Source organism: Filicampus tigris, chromosome 5 (assembly GCF_054856515.1).
Source record: "Filicampus tigris isolate MCC_2025a chromosome 5, RoL_Ftig_1.0, whole genome shotgun sequence".
Lineage (NCBI taxonomy): Eukaryota > Metazoa > Chordata > Actinopteri > Syngnathiformes > Syngnathidae > Filicampus > Filicampus tigris.
In genome coordinates this window covers 11,036,768-11,055,883 of record NC_141221.1, presented here as the reverse complement: position 1 = coordinate 11,055,883, position 19,116 = coordinate 11,036,768, and the positions used below count along the sequence as shown (strand labels likewise).

General features: G+C 40.1%; 2 protein-coding genes across 4 annotated transcripts in view; both read right to left on the bottom strand.

Moving 5' to 3' along the window:
* The window catches only part of trpm3 (transient receptor potential cation channel, subfamily M, member 3), a 152,949-nt gene extending 152,069 nt beyond the window's left edge, over window positions 1-880 (bottom strand). For all 3 annotated transcript variants that reach the window (XM_086030201.1, XM_086030202.1, XM_086030205.1), the window contains exons 1-2: window positions 635-880; window positions 427-500 (exon numbers count right to left, since the gene is read on the bottom strand). In XM_086030201.1, the coding sequence (XP_085886327.1) occupies window positions 427-500; window positions 635-782 (222 nt within the window). In that variant the 5' untranslated portion in view covers window positions 783-880. The remainder of the gene's footprint in view (window positions 1-426; window positions 501-634) is intronic.
* Window positions 881-2,095: 1,215 nt separating this feature from the next.
* Window positions 2,096-19,116, bottom strand: part of cemip2 (cell migration inducing hyaluronidase 2) — a 29,979-nt gene continuing 12,958 nt past the window's right edge. Inside the window, exons 7-24 of the mRNA XM_086031796.1 lie at window positions 18,890-19,059; window positions 17,357-17,569; window positions 14,989-15,194; window positions 13,490-13,559; window positions 13,021-13,149; window positions 11,372-11,460; window positions 9,717-9,848; window positions 9,570-9,605; window positions 9,088-9,243; window positions 7,028-7,205; window positions 6,741-6,956; window positions 6,429-6,640; window positions 4,762-4,944; window positions 4,380-4,599; window positions 3,628-3,729; window positions 2,735-2,880; window positions 2,554-2,660; window positions 2,096-2,467 (exon numbers count right to left, since the gene is read on the bottom strand). Coding sequence (XP_085887922.1) covers window positions 2,265-2,467; window positions 2,554-2,660; window positions 2,735-2,880; window positions 3,628-3,729; window positions 4,380-4,599; window positions 4,762-4,944; window positions 6,429-6,640; window positions 6,741-6,956; window positions 7,028-7,205; window positions 9,088-9,243; window positions 9,570-9,605; window positions 9,717-9,848; window positions 11,372-11,460; window positions 13,021-13,149; window positions 13,490-13,559; window positions 14,989-15,194; window positions 17,357-17,569; window positions 18,890-19,059 — 2,768 coding nt within the window. The 3' untranslated portion in view covers window positions 2,096-2,264. The remainder of the gene's footprint in view (window positions 2,468-2,553; window positions 2,661-2,734; window positions 2,881-3,627; window positions 3,730-4,379; window positions 4,600-4,761; window positions 4,945-6,428; window positions 6,641-6,740; window positions 6,957-7,027; window positions 7,206-9,087; window positions 9,244-9,569; window positions 9,606-9,716; window positions 9,849-11,371; window positions 11,461-13,020; window positions 13,150-13,489; window positions 13,560-14,988; window positions 15,195-17,356; window positions 17,570-18,889; window positions 19,060-19,116) is intronic.

Sequence of the window (19,116 nt, the reverse complement as noted above, 5' to 3'; positions counted from 1 at the left end):
CAGTGTGTGCGGAGTGTGCAACCATTGAATTGTGGTTTCTTTTCTTTTTTTTAATAGGCTATTTGTACGTTTTAAATGGGCTTTTCTCACTCAAAAAAAAAAAAAAAAAAACTATTCACCCAGCCATCCACTCAACGGGTTCTAATGGGCTGGGGTGTTGAAAGGCAGTCGTTTCTAACCTTATGCTAGAAATGCTACGCTGCCCCCATGTGGTCAAGTCGGTAGCAATGTTTGCATCCAATCAATTATAGCGGGTGAATAAAAGAATAAAAGAAGTCGGTAGCAATGTTTGCATCCAATCAATTAAAGCGGATGAATAAAAGAATGCCGTGAAGACAAATTTAAATAATCAATAAAAATAAAAGTCACGCAGTATATAAAATTAGGCCATATATTAATCTGATGTTATTTGATTAATGTGCTTACCTCGGAGAGCTGTGGTCTTTTGTGTTTTTCAGGGAACAATGCGTTCTTCCTCGCGCCTTGTCCGGGAATTGTAACTGCCAACAGCCACACAACCAACCATTTTGAAAAACGAGCCAAAAATCCATTTCAAAGTGCCCAAAACTCAAATGCAAGGCAATGCTGATAATGAAACAACATGGCGTCCATCAACCATGCAACGTGCATTTACCGTCCAGCCTTACAGGTGCTAGCATCCAGCTAGCATGTGAGCTAACAGACGCCCAGTGATTCTCTGCCACTGACGGATGGCGTAAATAATGACACCGAGTTGTTATTCCATTTAAATAGTGGCATAATGCCATCCATGTACCGTGCATTTTTGAAGTGTAGTGGAAGAAATTGGCCTTCTATTAACTTGCAATTGCGCTCGATAACGTTGATGCGAACGAAGCACCTAAGTTTTCATATAGTCGGGAGGGGCTTGTGCCGAGGCCAGTGTGCGTCACTGGGCGCCATTTTTGCCAAAATTCGGTTCGGTTCAACTCAGTGGGATTACAATTCAATTCGATATACAGTAGTATGGCTCAGTTCGACAGTGTATGACGCAATTACTTGTTTGTTATTAAACACACATTTGAATTAATTTGTCAGTACTGTAAATGTGCCAATTCCTTCTAAGATATCTCTAACAAAGTTTTAGTTATTTCATTATTTAGTAAAATTATTTAGTCGCATAAGCAACACTTTACAACAAAGCATACATGTTTATTTCAGTAACATCCTCATAACAAATGCCAGGTATTCATGTTGAAACAAAAACACAATAGAAAACCAGTTCACCCAGTAGATGTACAGAATGACTTATAATACAATATCATTACAATTCAAAAACAACCTCTTTTGACTCGCTCTCATGGATTTGCCCTTTTTAAACAGTAGAGTGGTTACAAGGCCACATGTAGTCAGATATTCACACACGCTTGTCATCAGTCACTTCATTGGCACATATCAATGCTCAGTGGGGGAGCCCTGCTCACATCCAAAAAGGCCTCTCAAAGGGGTACGCTCAATACAAAAGCACAGCTGCTAAAATATATTCAACAAACTACTCTATAGCCCTGGTAATGTCTTTAAATTCTGCTGTATATGTATATTTGATAAGGCTCATTGTATTATTTTCTATATCCATTGCTCACGTGGCCTGCACTTTAAACACCTCCATTAAGACATCCACTCAAAAGGTGCTTATCTTCTCATAAGGCTGCATTATAACCTCAGGTGGTTTTCCAGTAAATTAGCAAAACGTGTATCGAAATAAGGCAAAAGCAGATCAAACTAGCTGCAAATGACTTCTGTTTGAATATGCATGTGAATATGGCTTGTTGTTTTGCACACCTAAGCCCCGTTGGTATTATTTATTTATTTATTTATTTATTACACGTTGCCTTCTTGGTCACAATGGTGTTGGAATTGATTTATCCAGAGTATGTCTCGTTCCAATTTTGCTCCCTGTCCAACATGATTTCAATTGTTTTCGTTTTGTGACAAATGCACCGCGCCCTTACCACTGATGAGATTCCTCTTCTCATATATTAAACCATAAAAGAATATAATTGTTTGATTTGTTTTTTTCATTTGTTATTCCATGCCTTATTTTAAAAAGGTCCATTTGGTGACATCGGGATGATTATTTTTATTTTCTTTTTTTTTAAATAATAAAAGTGCATTGACTTATCGGCCCTTACTCACACAAACACACAGACACACACATCACAACATATATGCCATTGTTAATAAATTAAAGTTCAGCAGTTCACATTCATCAGCCAGTTGTTTATGTTTGTCGAGTTCACATTAGTTCACTGGAGTCCCGTGGCTTGTTTGAGCAGGTCCAGGTCCCTACGCATCTGCTGAGCTGCGGGTGGAGGACAGCCGTACGCTTGGAGAGCGAGCGGCAAGAAGCGCTCCTGCGAGCCCAGGACGTGGTCCCCTTGGCCCGCCTGGAGACACACCCACGGAGGGGGGGAGGCACTGCCCTGGAAAGCCCACAGTGCCACACTCTCTGCAGGGAGGGACAGATTTTTCTTTTGGGTTTTGTGATGCCACCACACACGGCTAATAGTCATAGTAGTAGTCATCACCACAAACCTTTATTGTGCAAGTCGGCCGCTTTGGCCAAACCGAAGGGGATGAGATACTCAGCGACATCAGGCAGACCCTCGGGCTGGCCTCGTGTTGCTATCAGCACAATGGACCTGTTCACCAGGACAACAAACAAGTCAGCAATAGTTCTTGCCGACAAAAGTCGGTGTTAGGCTACCGCGCTCGCCTCTTTGGTATTGCGGTCGTTAGGTGCTGCTTCATCTTGGCGTCCATCTTGACAAATGACGCCTTCTTGGTGACTTTGCCAGAGCAGGCGTCCACAGAGACCACGAGATATCCGGGCTGAGTGAGGGGCATCATCTCCTCGTTTACCTGATGGACAGAAAAACAGATGACTATTTCATTTTATACCTTTTTTTTTTTTTTTTTATTTCATTAGTGTGGTTCCACAGTTCTCTGCTACATACAGCGTGTGTAATAAGTGGTTACATTTTTTTTTTAAATGTACATGGTTGTATTGTCCATGAGAAGTAATTGAATAAAAATAATCATTTTGATCATTTATATTCTATTTTCATAATCATACTGTTCATTTCTTGTGTCCCTGAAATTGGCTTTAAGAAACCCTGATATTTTCAGTGACAGTGGATTGGGAAAATATCATTCAGCATAATCCTAAAAAAAAATATTTCATGCAGGCACAGGTGAATATGAAGAGCACATTGCCTTAAAGTGTTTCGCAAAGGCTTTTTGTACCGGTAATTGCATTTTGAATGGGACATTCTTGGTATCATTTTGGATGGGGGAGGGGGGGTTATTTTTTTTTAAATGGGGTGAGTCAGGGGGATGAGTAATATTTAAATCTCCATTCATGTTCTTATTCTCCAATGAACAAATTGCTTAAGAAACATTTTAGTAACTTGATCGTTCTGCTTCGAAAGGAGATTGTTGAAATATCATGCTCAATCTTACATGGATATGGGCTTATGACAAACTAAAATGTTTCTCTTCATGCTTATTACTTCCAAATTCCCCAGCTTAACTTCTCATGGAAATTTTCCACCCCAATTAGTGGGCAGCTAAAGTGTGATGTGTGCCACACGCTAAATATCTGCTCACAGCGATGAAGGACGTGTTGTCTCCTCTTCTCTGCTCCTTCACACTGAGAGACTTGACTTGCGTCTGGAGGTAGGACGTCCACGGCTCACTGGTAAACACACGCTTGAGGAAACACAAACAAAAAGTCACTAGGGCCAACATTGCCCACACAATGAATGAAAATCATGTCACCATGTTCTACTGCTATATTGCGGAAATCTGCAGTTTCTAGTGGGTTTTTACTAGGGCCCGACCGATTAGCCGGCTGATGTTAACTCTTTTGAAATCGCTGTTTTTTCAATTTATTCATTTTTTTACACATTACAACATAAGACAAAGACATTGAAACATTCGACGACCCCCCCCCCCCATAAAATGCAAACAAAATAATCTACAGATATCCAATAAAAGATGATTCGATATAGACAGTATCTTATTTTAAAATGGAACAATTCGATCCAGGTCGATTCAATGCACTCACATCATATGTTTACATATATCTGGCTTTGGGCCAAAACCATAAGTCACATTTTGGTGAATTTCATGTTTTCAAAAATCTTTACTATTGGTGAGTCCACACGCATGAGTGTTATTTTTACACATTATTGACCAATCCAACGTGTTGAAAAAGACTTCGTCTCCCTTACAATGCCATGCTAATAATGGTTGAACAAACTTGCCATTTTTGGGGTCTCCTAAAAAGTGACCATTTTGGAGGTACAAGGTTTTGGCCCAAAGCCAGCGATATATTAATAAACATAAAGAAAACAAACCTGTTTGGCTCCACAGTCTATGCAGGGTTGCGTGTCTGGGGCCGGCATAGGCAAGACGGCCGAGGGGGTTTTGGCATACTTGGGGTAGGCGTTGCTGGTGCAGTTGCATATCCGCTGGGAGGACGTTGTGGCCATGACTTTGACTCTCTCGCAGCCTTTGGCCGAGCAGTAGCTGTGACCGTCACGACCATGGCGGGCTCGCAGGTACAGCCACAGCAAGCTGGTGGGAACAAAATGGCAGCATTCATAAACTTTCAATGTCGTTACGTCGAGATTCAGTCTATTGAGCTCACTGCTATCTTTATTTGAGCCTTATGGATAAAGATATATAGGTGGCTTATAGTCTGAACTTTTTTTTTGTAAGTAAGTTGGATTCTCTCACCCAACATTTTGGTCGAAGAAGTACTTCCTATCCAACGGTCTCGACTCCAAATCAGCCAGAGAGAACACGGGCCCATAGTCGGTGATGTCATCAAAAGTGTTGCTCTGCCTGTCGTTGATGTCAGCCACGATCTGGAAGGTGGTGTCTGGTGGGTAGCAAAGTCCGAACAGCACCCAGTTCTCTCTAATGGAAAACAAACAAGGGTCCGCTTTTTAGACTGAACACACACTGTGTAAAAAAGCATTTTGACTTTGCTCTGACATCCACAGGAGTGATTCCCAACCAACGTGGCGGGAAATACAGTAATTCCTCGTTTATCGCCGTTAATGGAGACCAGAACCATGCGAAAGGTGAAAAAACGCAACCTTTTTTATGATTATTTTACATTTTTATTTTGGGGGGGGATTTACGCCTCTATAATGCCGTTGTTATTTTTGTTTCTGTTTCATTTATTAATTCAGAAGAACATTTGTACACTGGCAATTTCCAATATAGTATAGGAATTCCCAAAATGTCATCCATGCAGCCCTGAGGGGGTATGTCGCATTAAAAGTGGAATGATGATCTGGTACAACACGTTTATAAAAATGTCCCCGAGGTATCTTTTTTTCCACTAAACAAAAAGCTTCAAGCTTCATTATTGACTCACCAATAAACTTATGTGTTAGTGCTCAAATCCCTCCAGGGAGTGCTTGAGATTAAAATTGTAATGGTGGTCTGGTGTCATAATTACACATTTGGATTGTTATTTCCCATCCTATTTCCGAGTTCAAGCCATTTTCTATAACGCTTATGCTCATTAAGGTCACGGGTGAGCCGCATGCTTTCTCAGCCAAATTTGGGCAAGAGTACATTCGGGACTGCTCGCCAGACGTTTGCAAACAAACAACCATTCACAAAAAATAATCATCGGAGGAGTAGATGCAACTATATGTGTTTATTTAGCATGTTCAATGCAAATTATCAAACCTGAGATGAATTACGGGAGGCTTCTGCCCCTTTAAAAATTGGTTCTGCTGTATATGTAACAATGTCTGTGTTACTGTGGCAAGGAAGCCATGTTAGCAAAATGAGAGGTGATGGCGTGCACGCATGATTGCTGCTTGTGTAAACATTTTTGAAATGCCAGAAACAAAATTCATCGCGATGTAATGCAATTTTGGACCTTCTGAATGATCTAAGCCTGAGATTGTAAGGACTGACTTGGAACCATATCACCTGTGACTAAACTCCTTTCAACCCTGCATTTGCTTACTTTTCTGTAACTCAGTAATCTGCTTCTTTCCACTAACATTTCCAATTCCATCACTTCAAACTTAATTTTGCGCTTTCAGTTTTCTCCTAAATTTTCCCTGCTTAAAACCATCTGCGTTTCCTAAAGTACAAAATCCTTTAAATATGATCGTCTTCACCACTTTCACAACTGTTGCCAACAAACTCTGTAGGAGTGAGTGAACATGAAATTTAGACAATCAGGCATCATATCATTTACAACTGTTCACGGATGACTCGTATCAGTTTAAATCCTCATTAGTAACATATTTACCACCAATTATTTAGTATCATTATTACCCTAATTTTAGAGTGGTAGCCTTACAGGAATATTATTTTTAAAACATGAAAATACAGCTATTGCTTTGACATCTCAGACATGTCCGTGCTCTCACTTGTCAAAGTTGATGAGGGAGAGGACAACCTCTCTGGGTGCGGGTCCGTTCCAGTGCAACGTGTAGCTCTTGCTCATCATCAAAACAGGCTGATACTGCTGCGACGGCGCCCCCTGGTTGTTAATACCTCTCAGAACCAGAGGAGCTGCGGGGTACTCGTCTCTGTTGATGGACAGAGTGAGGCTGGGAGCACCTTGGGTCTGGATATACACCTGAAGAAGGATGGTGAGGAGGAAATTTACTACACAACGGCACACACATTTTACATTGGATGCGACAATACAACTGAGGTGTGAGTGTCCTCTGCTGTACCTGAGAGTAGCGGCCACTGCATATCACTCCATTCCATAGAGGCTTGTTAACACAGCTAGGATGTTGGATTAAGTAATTGTCAGCCCTGCCTACGTAAGTGTCCTTGTATCCTGTCACTGAGCCGTCCACATCATGGAAGATTGAGTTCTTGTCTCCATCTAGGTCGTTCTCCTCAAACCACTGCCCCGGACGACCGAAAAACGACCGCAGACCCACCTGAGGATGGCATATGGATGGCGGTTGTGGGATTTAGTGAGTAAATGGAATGTGGACGAGAGTGTGCTTACAGTGGCGTGGAAGTGGAGGTGGGACATGTTGTTTCGCGGGGTGAGCTGCCAGGTGTTCTTCAGGCTGAATCCCACTGCGCTGGTGTAACGCTCCGGCGTGGGGACGAAACCGCGGAACGTGCTGCGGGTCAGCCGCACCGGGCCGTCGTAGATCTGGAAGCCTCGAATTGGGAAAGTTCTATTATGGAGAAAGGGGCGCAAGTCAATTGTTTGCTAACAGTAGATGCAAAGAGTATTTACGGTTTAAAACAACATAAAATAATACATTAATAATGAGCTTTTTTTTCTCATTTTAAAACTGTTTCAACATTCTATTTTTGGGGGTAAGATGTATAATAAATGTACTGTATGTTAACTACAAATTAATAAAACAATAACTGTAGGAGCCTAAATTCTATTTAAGTTTCTTAAAAATGTGGATAAAAAGGGATTTATGTTTATTGTGATAAAAAAAAAAAAAACATTATTTAAAAATTGAAATGTTGATAGTTCATGAGTACAGTGAATCATAAATGAATAGTTTGTATTTGCATTTAATATGTGTGAATAATTTCACACATTTTAAAATATTTTTTGTATAGCTTTCATAATACTGATGATTATGTTATGGCTTTTTTTTATTTAATTATGGACTTATTCAATTCCCTTTAAAGGTGGAAGGATCTGTGTGATACACGGAACTAATGCAGTCAGGCAATATGGAGGAGAGCCACACAATTTTTTGATCTCTCATTATTGTTAGATATATCCTTGCTGTTATTCTATATGTCTGATCCTTGTTCATGTCATTCTCTTGAACACATTTTTGAACCATCAATTTAATTTGGAAGTTAACTGAGCAAAATCAAGACGAATCTCTGGAGATTTCAGTTCATCGACGAAGTTGTGGACAAAATGAAGTGATTGATTGGAGCGTCAAGCTAAGGCTTGACTGAAACCCATGGTACTGGTATTAATCGTAGTAGCAATACAGTCATTTAAGTTTGGTGCAATAGGTCCAAAAAAGATTCATTAAAATCGCAAGATGTGAAATTATGAACTACATATACTCTGTCGCAGCAAATAGTCATGACTTGTACTTGATCTTAAAAAAGTGGTATCGGTGCATTCTTAATTAAATTAACGACTATCCAGTTATCCCTCCATCCATTATCCAATCCGCTTATCCTCAGAAGGGTCGCGGGCGTGCTGGAGCCTATCCCAGCTGGCTTCGGGCAGTAGGTGGGGTACACCCTGAACTGGTTGCCAGCCAATCGCAGGGAAACTACCCAGTTACCTCACTTCAATGACAAGAGAGTTTTATGAAATTCACTTTTACACTTTTAGACAACCTAAATAATGCAATAATGAAGAAAATACTGTACTGCATACATACAGTAATGTACTACTACTGTCCATCTGTGTCCTTCAACAACCATTTTTAGGGGTGGGTGGGATGTGAAATGAATGAAAGTTAATTATTAACTAAGTGATTACCGGTAATCAATCACATTTTAAATTACATTCTTATCTTTCACCATACACCAATCAACCACAACAGCATCGTACTGAGAGTCAATATTAGTGACGGCCATTTTAACGAACAAAAAATGACAAAAAGACATATCGGTAACTCAATAGACGGGCAGTAAAAGAGAGGTCAATAAGAATGATTTGACTGAAGTGTGACACCATTAGAGTATTTCATGTTTTTACGAGTGATGGCTTTATAATTTGGATGGCCTTAAATTCCCTTCCAGGAATAAATGAGGAAACAGTGACATCAACTTCAGAAGAAATTCTACAGTCAGAAAAAAAGAAAAAAGAAGCATGTGTGATGAAGTCATCAAAATGCAGCCATGAGTCATGTCACTCTAGCAAACTATATGTGTGCTTGAAGAAACCAGCTCATTACACTGGCAGTAAATCAGCATAGAACTTCCTTTCACAACCTCACGCAATACACAAACGGCTGCGGTAATGTCATACTACCTTTTTTATATTGTTCACCCACACTTTCTTTATCATTAACTACATTTAAAAAAATAAATAAACCACTACTTTAGTCTGTCTTTCCTCACCTGTTTCGAGGGAGAGTTCTCATCTTCCCGTCGGTCCCTCCTAATCCCCAGTATTTATTCTGTCCTGCGTTGGTGCCCCGGTTTCGACTTTCCCCCACAAACAGAGACTGTGTCACTTCCTGACTGGAGCCCTCGTCCTTTGGGTAGCTGCCATCACTGCAACAAGAGCAGGGTAAGAAATATAAAATAAAATTAAAAATTTTTTTTTTTAAGTATGGCGTTCGTCTATAGCAGTGATTCGCAAACCTGTTACACCAAGTTAAAAGACAAGGTAAAGAGTTTATTCGTAAAAAGTATATTTAAGTCTAATTTAATTTGGTGATTCTTTTGCATACCACTTGAGGGAGTAATACGACTGCCATATTTTGAGACTCACTGGCCTATAGAGCTAAAAGATGAATGTCAACGAGTTAGTGGTGAGGAAGTGAAGAAAACAGCTGCATGAAGCCTGATATGAGGTCAGTGCTACCATATGTACGCACCTGGCAAAGGATAATCCCACGCCGTTGTCTGCAAAACTGTTCACAAAGACAAAACAAATGACTTGATATAAATGTCTGATTTTTGTCATTCCAAAAATATTCACAGTATTTAGCCATGGATCATGATTTCTGCAGTATTTTTCTCACCCAGAATTCTGGATGACGATGTCACCGCCTCGTATCCACGCCCCCATGTCGTTGTTCTTGAAGGAGACAAGTGTGTCAATGACCGCCGCTACTCGAGGTCGGCTCGGATCCGCATTCTGGTGAGGTCGGAATCTAACAAGTAAAGTCGAAATTTGTGTTATCGTCCCACCACTGACATTCTTTTTCAACTTTCATCTGCCGGCATTTGGCCTTACACGGCTCCAGTGGTAGGCGTTACACACATAATGTGAATTTGTCAACAGATTTCAAGCCTGACATCTTGAGAAATGCAAACATGCACAGAGTATTACTAATAACCATGCAATAAAATTGGACACGCATAATAGAGTTGATAGAATGTGAATATGAAGTCTTTATGAACCGTGAAGAATTCTGTCTACAAGCCTTCTTTTTCTGTGCCCTGTGGGTGGCACGAGAGGACGTATTTTTTAACTTGGGGTGGTGCGGTGAAGATATTCATAGATTCGGTATGGACTGCCAAAAAAGATTATGAGTGGTTATTTTGGCCAAAACAGCAGCCGCCAAGAAAAGAAGGGCACTTTGTCTTTCACGTTGTGTCATACTTTCAGCATATGGTTCTGATAGGTGCAGGCTGTGCATACCATAACAGACAAATATGGACGATAGAACTTGGCATGCAATGCTGTTCATCTTCTTCCTGGTGTCACAAACCATGCTCCCTTTCACGTGTAACATTAATACTGAGCACACATTTTAACATTTCCAATTCCAGCCCAAACTCAGCATGGCCAAAAGTCCCAGTGGATGCGTAGGATTTTTCCGTGGAGCCAAGGGCCGAGTGGGAAGAGAGGACACTGTATGTGTGAAACCTTGTTATTTCTGTCAACACAAACCTGTCGGGACCTCCACCAAAATGCAACACTGTAGTAATATGACCATCCATACTGCTAAGGCCATAGCAGAGAAAATACTGCTTTGGAGAGAGCTATAAATAACTTCAGCCATTAAGACAAAATTAAGTAGGCCAAAAATTGACATTTCGGAAGAAAATAATTAAATACAGGTAATAAAAATGACTAACAACATGTTACTGGGCAGTGGCACCTCAGAGGTCAAACACAATTTGCTCAATGACGCTGAACCATTTCCCCATAAGAAATAATGAAAAGAGACGTGACCTTTTGGGGGGTCAAACAGTCATCATCATAAAGCCTTTAACAGCAGTACAATGTTTCAAGCAACAGTAAATGTTAATGGTCATACAACAGTGAAAGTTGCTCAACCTCTGTAAGATGTACTTTTTTTTTTTTAATTGGCGTGAACTTCTCAATAATTCATAACAAGGGATGGCGCACAATGTGATGCTTAAATCTGAATCTGTCAGAGTGTTGCAAATATGTCAAAGAAAAAGCTAAAAATGCACTCACAGTTAATCCTTTGGTACTCACTAATCTGAGTTCTCGCCAGGTCTGCTGACATCTTTTGAAATTAGGGTGTAAAAAAAAGTCGTGAAAAGCTAAAGAAAAAGCAAAACTCGCACCCAGAGGTCTCACGTGATACATAGCTTTAGAATCATATCTCTCTGTATTGTATGACCACCGAGGCATTCTAATGTTAGAGGTTTCCCCTGTATGTCTATAAAAAAAAAAAAAATCTGGAAAAACCTAACACACCTGGCATTGTTGTCCAGACACAGGTATTCTCTGGGATCTGCAGCACTTGCATTGGTGGTCTTCACTCCTTTATCAATGAACAGCCCTGCCTGCAAGGTGACGAGACAATGGCAATTGTCAACAAAACCATACAAGAATCTAAGTTCAACAGTATTTTGTAATATGGTATATATTTTACAGCGTGAGAACACAAGTTAATTGACTTCCAGAGCTCACACAAGAACCCTGTGAGTTACGAACATGTGTATATATACATACCGGTACTTAATACGATAATTAGTTTTGTATGGTTTAAATGTATCTGAATGTGTGTTGGGTATAAGAAAACATGCTGTGTGTCAATCCTATGGTCTGTACAGAGTATAGTCGAGCTGCTTCCTCTCTCTCTCTCACTCACTCTCAGAGTGGACAAAGAACTCACAGTTCACCTGACGACCGCTGTCATTACACAACAGAGAGGCTTGTTCTACAGCCAGTTTCTGCGCGTGTGTATGCATGTGTGTGCGTGCTTGCGCATGTGTACAACAACCACACAAGTCATAAGAGGGTTGCATGCTTCATATAAAAACATTCTATCGCACACAAATGGCAACTACCACTTAAGTGAATACCACCAAAAGGTGCCTTTGAGACCCCAATTGACCCCCCCTAAAAATTTGGATTTTCCATGTAACTTCAAACTAATTGCATTGGGCGAGATGTTATGTTATTGGAAATGCATCTTAGCCAAGCTCAATTGCAAACATACAATTTACATGACAACAGCAAAATATGTGAGCTTGCTGACAGGGAGGACATTTTAGCTAATGTTAGCTTTTAATGAGCACACATTGGAACTCCACTTCGCAAACGTTTTCAAGTTGCATATTTACTGTTAGACAAATATTTCAGATTTCTGAATTTTTTTTTCATCAATTGGTATTTCAAAAAAAGTTCAAAATCATGAAAATGGAGTATACAAGATCTAAATGACTAATCAAATAACTTGCTGTGAACAAACTAAAAAAAAAAAAGTTTTATTTAGTACACTGTGCAATGACAATAAAAATTCAAATAGTGTAGTGATGTACATCTACTGGAAAAACATTGTATAAAATGAAGGAAACACATTTCAAGACTTTTGTGTTATGTTTGGGCTTTTTTAGTTTTTTTTTCTCAGTATGTTTATGTCTGTCTCGTCAATGATTGTGTCCACCTGTCTGCATTCCATCCCCTTGTTAGCCAATCAACTCCCCCCTACCTTCTGGGTCTCGTCCAGGATTTTCTCAGTCTTGTCAGTATGCTTGTATTTAAGTTCCTAGTTTTTGTTCTGTCCTTGTCGGATCATTGTCGCTGTCAGGTTGTTTTGTTTCTCTCAGTGTTATGTTTTGTTTCTTAGTGTTTCTTTGCTACTTTGAGTTTTGGACTTTTCAAGATTTGTTTGTCCTCGTTTTTGTTAATAAATATTTTCTTCAGTACCCGCTGATCTCCCGCCCCCCTGCATTTGGCTCCTCCATCCTGTAAACGTGTCACTTTTGTGTGCAAATGTTTTCAAGTTTCATTATTCCGCTACATTTCCATGATGACTGAGTGATTCTGATGAGGACACCAAAGACACTTTTTCATGATACTGACCCGCTTATTAATTTAGAATGTTTTCCTTAAATTACCTTGAAGTTAGAGTGAACACGGTTGTTGTAGAAAATCCCCAGAGGGGTTAGTTCTGCTTTTGTTTCTGGTACCAAGCCATGAGAGTCTCCTGTGGAGGAGCTGTGGAACACAAACCATATGCCAGCATCCTGGAACAAACAAAAGAAGATGACATGCTTCAACCACAAAGATGACTACTGAAGAAAGGCAGAATAATCAGATACAGCATTCTAGATGAGGTGTGGTGCTTGATCTGATACAATGTACAGTTAATATCCCCTCACTGGGAGAACATTACATACCTCTCCACATGTAGACCCCCCATGAGCCACCCTTGTCTTCCATTTTATTATATTAAAGCTGTGTAATTACACCAACTCTGAATAAAGACTCTTAAGTCCTTCTTTATTGACGGATCAATTTGTTACATGCATAAAATGATTCACCACAGGGATCTTTTCATTTATATAGGGATCTTGATATAATTACCTGAGAACCAGCAGCCGCATTGCTGATAAGATTGTTGTTGGGGTTAGCGATCCAGAAGGTTGAAACCGCCCTGGAAAACAATCCCCGCACAAAGGATATGAAGAGGGCAATAGCTAGGCATATGGGAGACGAGCAGACTATGAAATCAGTGATCTTTCTCAAACATTCCCCAATAATCTAGCTCTCCAACATAAACCTTGGACAACAACAGCCCAGCCAAAACACACACACACACCAACTGCTGGAACCAGACGTCAGAGGTTCTCTCACAGTGGCACTTCTCTGACTGTGACAGAAAAACATCCGGTCTAGAGGAGTGGATGTTATTTCACAGATAAAAGCAGTGTCACTCACATGGAATTGGACCCTCTGTTGTCCATCAAAGTGCGTTCGCACACCATCTCTTCCCACAGCGACTCCCCGATTCAACCATTAAGTTCACACATGTGCATCCTTTAGATTTCTATATTACTGTCGAGACGACTATTTGAGCATTTTTAATGCTTGCCGAGAGTTCTGGCTGTTTGAAAATGAAGCTCTTGTGGTGGAAAGAAACACACACACTGTGTTTATCTTCAAGTTAACTTCCATTAGTAAGCTTGTGGTCTTTGTAAATTGGTCTATATGCATGCAAAACAGTCAAAAACAGTTATCAAACGCATATTCTAATTGATGTACAGTAAGCGATGAACATTTTGGACAACTTTCTGATGAGCTAGCCTAACAAGGGTGGAGCTAGACATTTTCCAATCTCTTGATTGCTCACCCAAAAAATAGGCACGTTCCTTCAATGCAGGGTGTACCCAAACAGCAAAAAATAAATAAAAAATGCAGCCATTCATTTTCTGGGTATGGCAATGGGCAGACTACCTTGCAAATGGCCACCAGTCAATCGCAGCCAGCAACACAACTCTCTGGAGTATGGAGCAGCGAAAAGAGTGGGAAGTTTTTCTTTAATGGAGGAGAAATATTGGTTTGGTCGAACATAGCTTATTGTCAGCCCAAACCGGCAGGAAACAATATTAAATGTCGTCTGCCCTGCACTTGTTCTAGTTGGTTTACTGTTGTGTTATTCTTAATTTGTCGAATTGGCAGGTGTCACATTACTATGATCACATACTTATTAATGCTACTGCAGCAGTGCTACCTCGTCACACCGAGCTTAAATCCAAAATGAAGTGTTGGATATAGACAGTGAATGCCCTATTTTCATGATTTGGCATCTGCAAAGTTGATATTTGCTGTTTTTTCTAGTGGAACCCATCTTCCGTTATTCACTTAAAAACACTTATGTGTCTCATATAAAAACATCTTGGCATCTTTCTTGTACAACTTAGGGCAGGAGCTTCATACAGTCATGTCATAGCTTAGTCTAATAGAAAAGAAAGTGCTTAAAAAGTTGTGGCAGCTATAGGCAGTTACAAACCTTTTGACATGGGCGTCAATTAGTTGCTGATATTCTCTATTCATTGGGGTTCACTGTACAGTATATAGCTTACTTGCACTCCGTGCTGGGGGAGGGAGTGTAGCCCTTGTAGACTTTGTCCTTAATGCTGAGGCAAAGAGTCTCATTTCGGTCAGTTGGCAGCAGAGTACCGGGTCGAGTCAAAAGGCCGAGGTTGCGGTAGAAAGTGTTCCGCTGCTCGATGCCGTCCTCCAGGAAGAAGCAGTGGCCCAGGGTGTCATAGCCCACTGTGTTCTTCACCTGATCAAGAGACACAACCCATTCTTTGTATGGCAAATTCATACGCAAAGCGGACAAAGAGAGGACTAAACACATATTACTGGAAAATAGGTTCATTTAACTCATTAATTGCTAGGCATTTTCAGACCCTCTTTTACCCTAACGTTTGAATAAAATATAAATAAGTTCCTGGGAATGAATGGCTGGACTGTGAAGAAACGTTTTTGGCACTGAATGAGTTTATCAATACTGTAAAACAAGAAAACGTGTAGAGAATAATGGGATAAGATAATATTTATCAGAACGTGTTGAACGTCTGCTCCAGCAGCTCTTCTGATGATTGCAGCAGAGAAAGAAATGATCAAAATTACTCAAGTGATTAATAACCTAATGTTTTCTGTTGTTAAATCCATATCAAGCCAGGTGGCGGATGAAAAATGCACAGCCGTAGGCTTTCTGTCTTTTCAGGAAGTCATTATCCACGATTGTCTTGTTCAAGGTTCATAAAGAGGTGTTTTAGTGCATTACTAATTGTGTCTGGCTTCCTCTTTTGCACAAACAAAGTGCTGGGAAACTGTCACAGATGACGGAGGAGTTCCCACGTATTGTTTACTGATTAGCGCTGAGGGAAATTGGCTGGCAACTGCTAGCGGCAGAGTGTTGACAGGAAAGCTCCATGGATGAGTTGGACATGGGAAAGAGTTCTTATTGGCATTATGTGTACTAAACACCGTTGTACTTTCCATTTCCTTGATGCAGAAAGGAAAAATGATACCAGTGAAAAAGCCTCAAGGACGAAAGCCAAAATGAGATGATGACCCATTGACGTCAAGACTGTGACATTGCCAACAACCAACCTAAAACACTTCATGGCAATCAAAATGTGCTCTCGTACATTTGCCCTATTTTTCAAATGATTTGGTTTTCAACATTTTCATCTGAATTTTGTAACGGCTTTCGTACATCCGATTGGTTATTGCACGTAAAAACCTGTGTGGCTCAGCCATTAAGTTCCCAGAATTGAGGCGCGCTCGTCGAAAGCATTTTGTAAGTTATGTATAAAAGGCTCAGACGGCAAGGCATATTCGCCAATCCAAACTTTGCGACAACTCAAAGCAATAACCCTCCTGTCTCGTCTGTGTAACACAACACATCCTGTCAAAAGTCGGACATTCAAATTAAAAGTAGGCAATATAATAACAGTTATCACCACACTTTCTTGGCCCACGTAGTGGCTTATTTACCTTTACCTACTCACATTCAATAAAGAAGCACAAAATAGTTTGAGTGTGACTGCTAAATAAGACACTAAAGGGCCAAATAAAGGGCGGTGAAACTGTTACTATGCTTGTGTGCTTTTATTTTGAAGGTCTTAATTTTACACCGCATGGCAGAATTCAAGAAACATTTGCTGTATTTGTCATCAAGAGCTTTTAATAAAGGTAAGCAGTGTTAAAAGTTCATTTAACTCATTTCATTGGTCATTTATATTTATTTCACACTGTTTTGTATGAAAAACTATAGTTAATAAAATATTTTTACTTTAAATATTTGGTATCTGGGGCAGATTAATTGTGTTTATATTATTTCCTATAGGAAATATTGCTTTGGATTTAGTACGATTTGGATTTGGTCTGACTTTCTGAACGGATTAATCACGGAAAGGGTCAGTCACATGATACAACATCACGCACATGGTAAAGTCCACTACAAGAGCTTCATAAAAAATAGTAATGCTCAATTTTGATTGCCGTGCTTGGGGAGCTATTAATATAACATGTTTATTATTGGGGTGTATTAAGATTAGTGGAGAAATGCACTTGCATGTGCTGAGAGGCGTTTGATGTTTTGCTTACCTTATTTGGCTACACAAAAGACAAAAAGTATAAATGAAATACTGTGATACAGCTTTTGCACTTGGTCCAATTGGAATGTGTTGGCAGGCACGACAAGCCGGTTTCAGTTTATGTTTAAGAAACTAACCTAGACGGAAGCATGTTAAGAATAGATTCTGAAGGACCACAGGACAGCATGTCAGAAGAAAATGAAAGAAGTAAGTCATTCGAATATGGGAGTTGTAACAGATGATGACTCATTTGTGCAACACATGTCACAAAGTATCAAAATAGACAATTTATCTTCATCAGTTTCCCCTTTTTCACATGTTATACAGAACTACTGACCAGCAAGCCGTTGGTGGCATGGATGGTGACGCAGCGAGAGAAGGAGTGGTGTATGGAGAGTCCGTCCACATAGGTGGGCTCCCTGTAGCCTCCCTTCTGGTCCACGTCGCCACACATGTGGAAGTGGATCGGGTAGCGACTCATCTCACTCTGCTGGCCCATGTTCTTCAACTCCACGTAAGACAGATGAACCGAGGAGAAGTTGCCAAAGATCTGACATAGTGGGGGAAGAGCAGGGGGCCAACGACATGATTGTGTATTACAAAAGTAGACCACATTGGCTCCGTGAAAGCTAATAATTAATGTTAGAGAGACAGCAAGGCACAAAAGCATAAACCACACGTGCATAATCATGAAGTGCAAACAAACACTCTCGGGGGCCTTTGGTCTGTGTGCGCATGTACTCGTACTGCATAATCCACATGGTCTGGTTTTTATTAAGGGGGATTGGTAAAGCCTTCGAGCAAACTGCAATTCAGCGTACATGACAGCTCACGCTCTCAGTTCGACTGACAAACGGATGCACAATGGCAGATACTGTACACTTCCCTGTTGTCTTTTTTTATTAACATCACACTTTTTATTTGTAGAATTTCTCTCTTTCAACTGGAACTCACACTCGATAGACTGCAAGATATGTTACATTGTTTTATTTTAAAAGATGATGTTTTCATATTTCCAAAGTTACGCCTGACTGAGAATCTTGTGATTATGCTAGAATGATGCAATAGAATTTTAGATGAGTAGCGTTAGTGTCAAAATGTACAAAATAAAAATTGTGAACATTTTTTATTAATGTCTGTAACTTGTTAGTCTTTTGCCACTTTATTGTGTCATTTACAGCCAGAAGAAACCCATTTAAAAAAAAAAAACATTCACTTTACCCCAAATTTGACCATGGTATGAACAATTTGGGGCCAATGTGTAGTCAAATTGATTCTTTGACTTATTATCACACCACACAATTGTATTTTGTAATTACAGATGAGAAATTAAATTCAAACATGTAGAAGTTTATGCCCAGATGTTCTTGTTTTTGCCTTGTTGCCGCCTAAGTATTCAGTGTAGCTTTTTGTCGGGAATTGAGTTTTAATTTTTAAACCATTTGAGTCCTTTCAAACAATGGAAATATAACGTGAAAATGTAAGCTTTACAAATATTTGGAGTACCCCTAGGAATCCAGGTGCATAAGGTGAAGACATTTAGATGATGAGCTGCCATGTGTATATTTCCAGATGGGGTATACAGAATGGTAATCGAAAGAAATAGGATGAGAAATGGCCATGAGAGAGTGTAGAAATTGGTGCAGAAAGAGAGCCGTTAAAATAAAAATCCAAGCAGGGAACATGAATAATGTCTCTCATTAGCACCAGAAGTAAAAACAGAACATTCACAGTTTGACTGTGCTGAATCGCAAAATATGCACTTTAGTAACCTGAGAATGCAATGTTAGGCTAAAGCATGCAGACACACACAGCTTAGTTTCACACTTTAGAGCAGAAAGCAAGTGATCTAAGCTATTACGTTACACACCTTGATGTGGCCTCCGTAGGTGTCGTGGCTGTAGAATTGACATAAGTTGTTTCCGTAGCAGGAGTTTTCCATTTCTCCGTAGATGAGAATGTTCCTGGAGAGCAGCGCCACCTCGGCACGCATGTCGACTCCATCGATGACCTCGCCGACGTGGTTGTAAAGAGGTTTCCCTGTGCAGCACACACATGAAGTCAGCATGAGATGATTTGCCGAATTAGGAGAACATG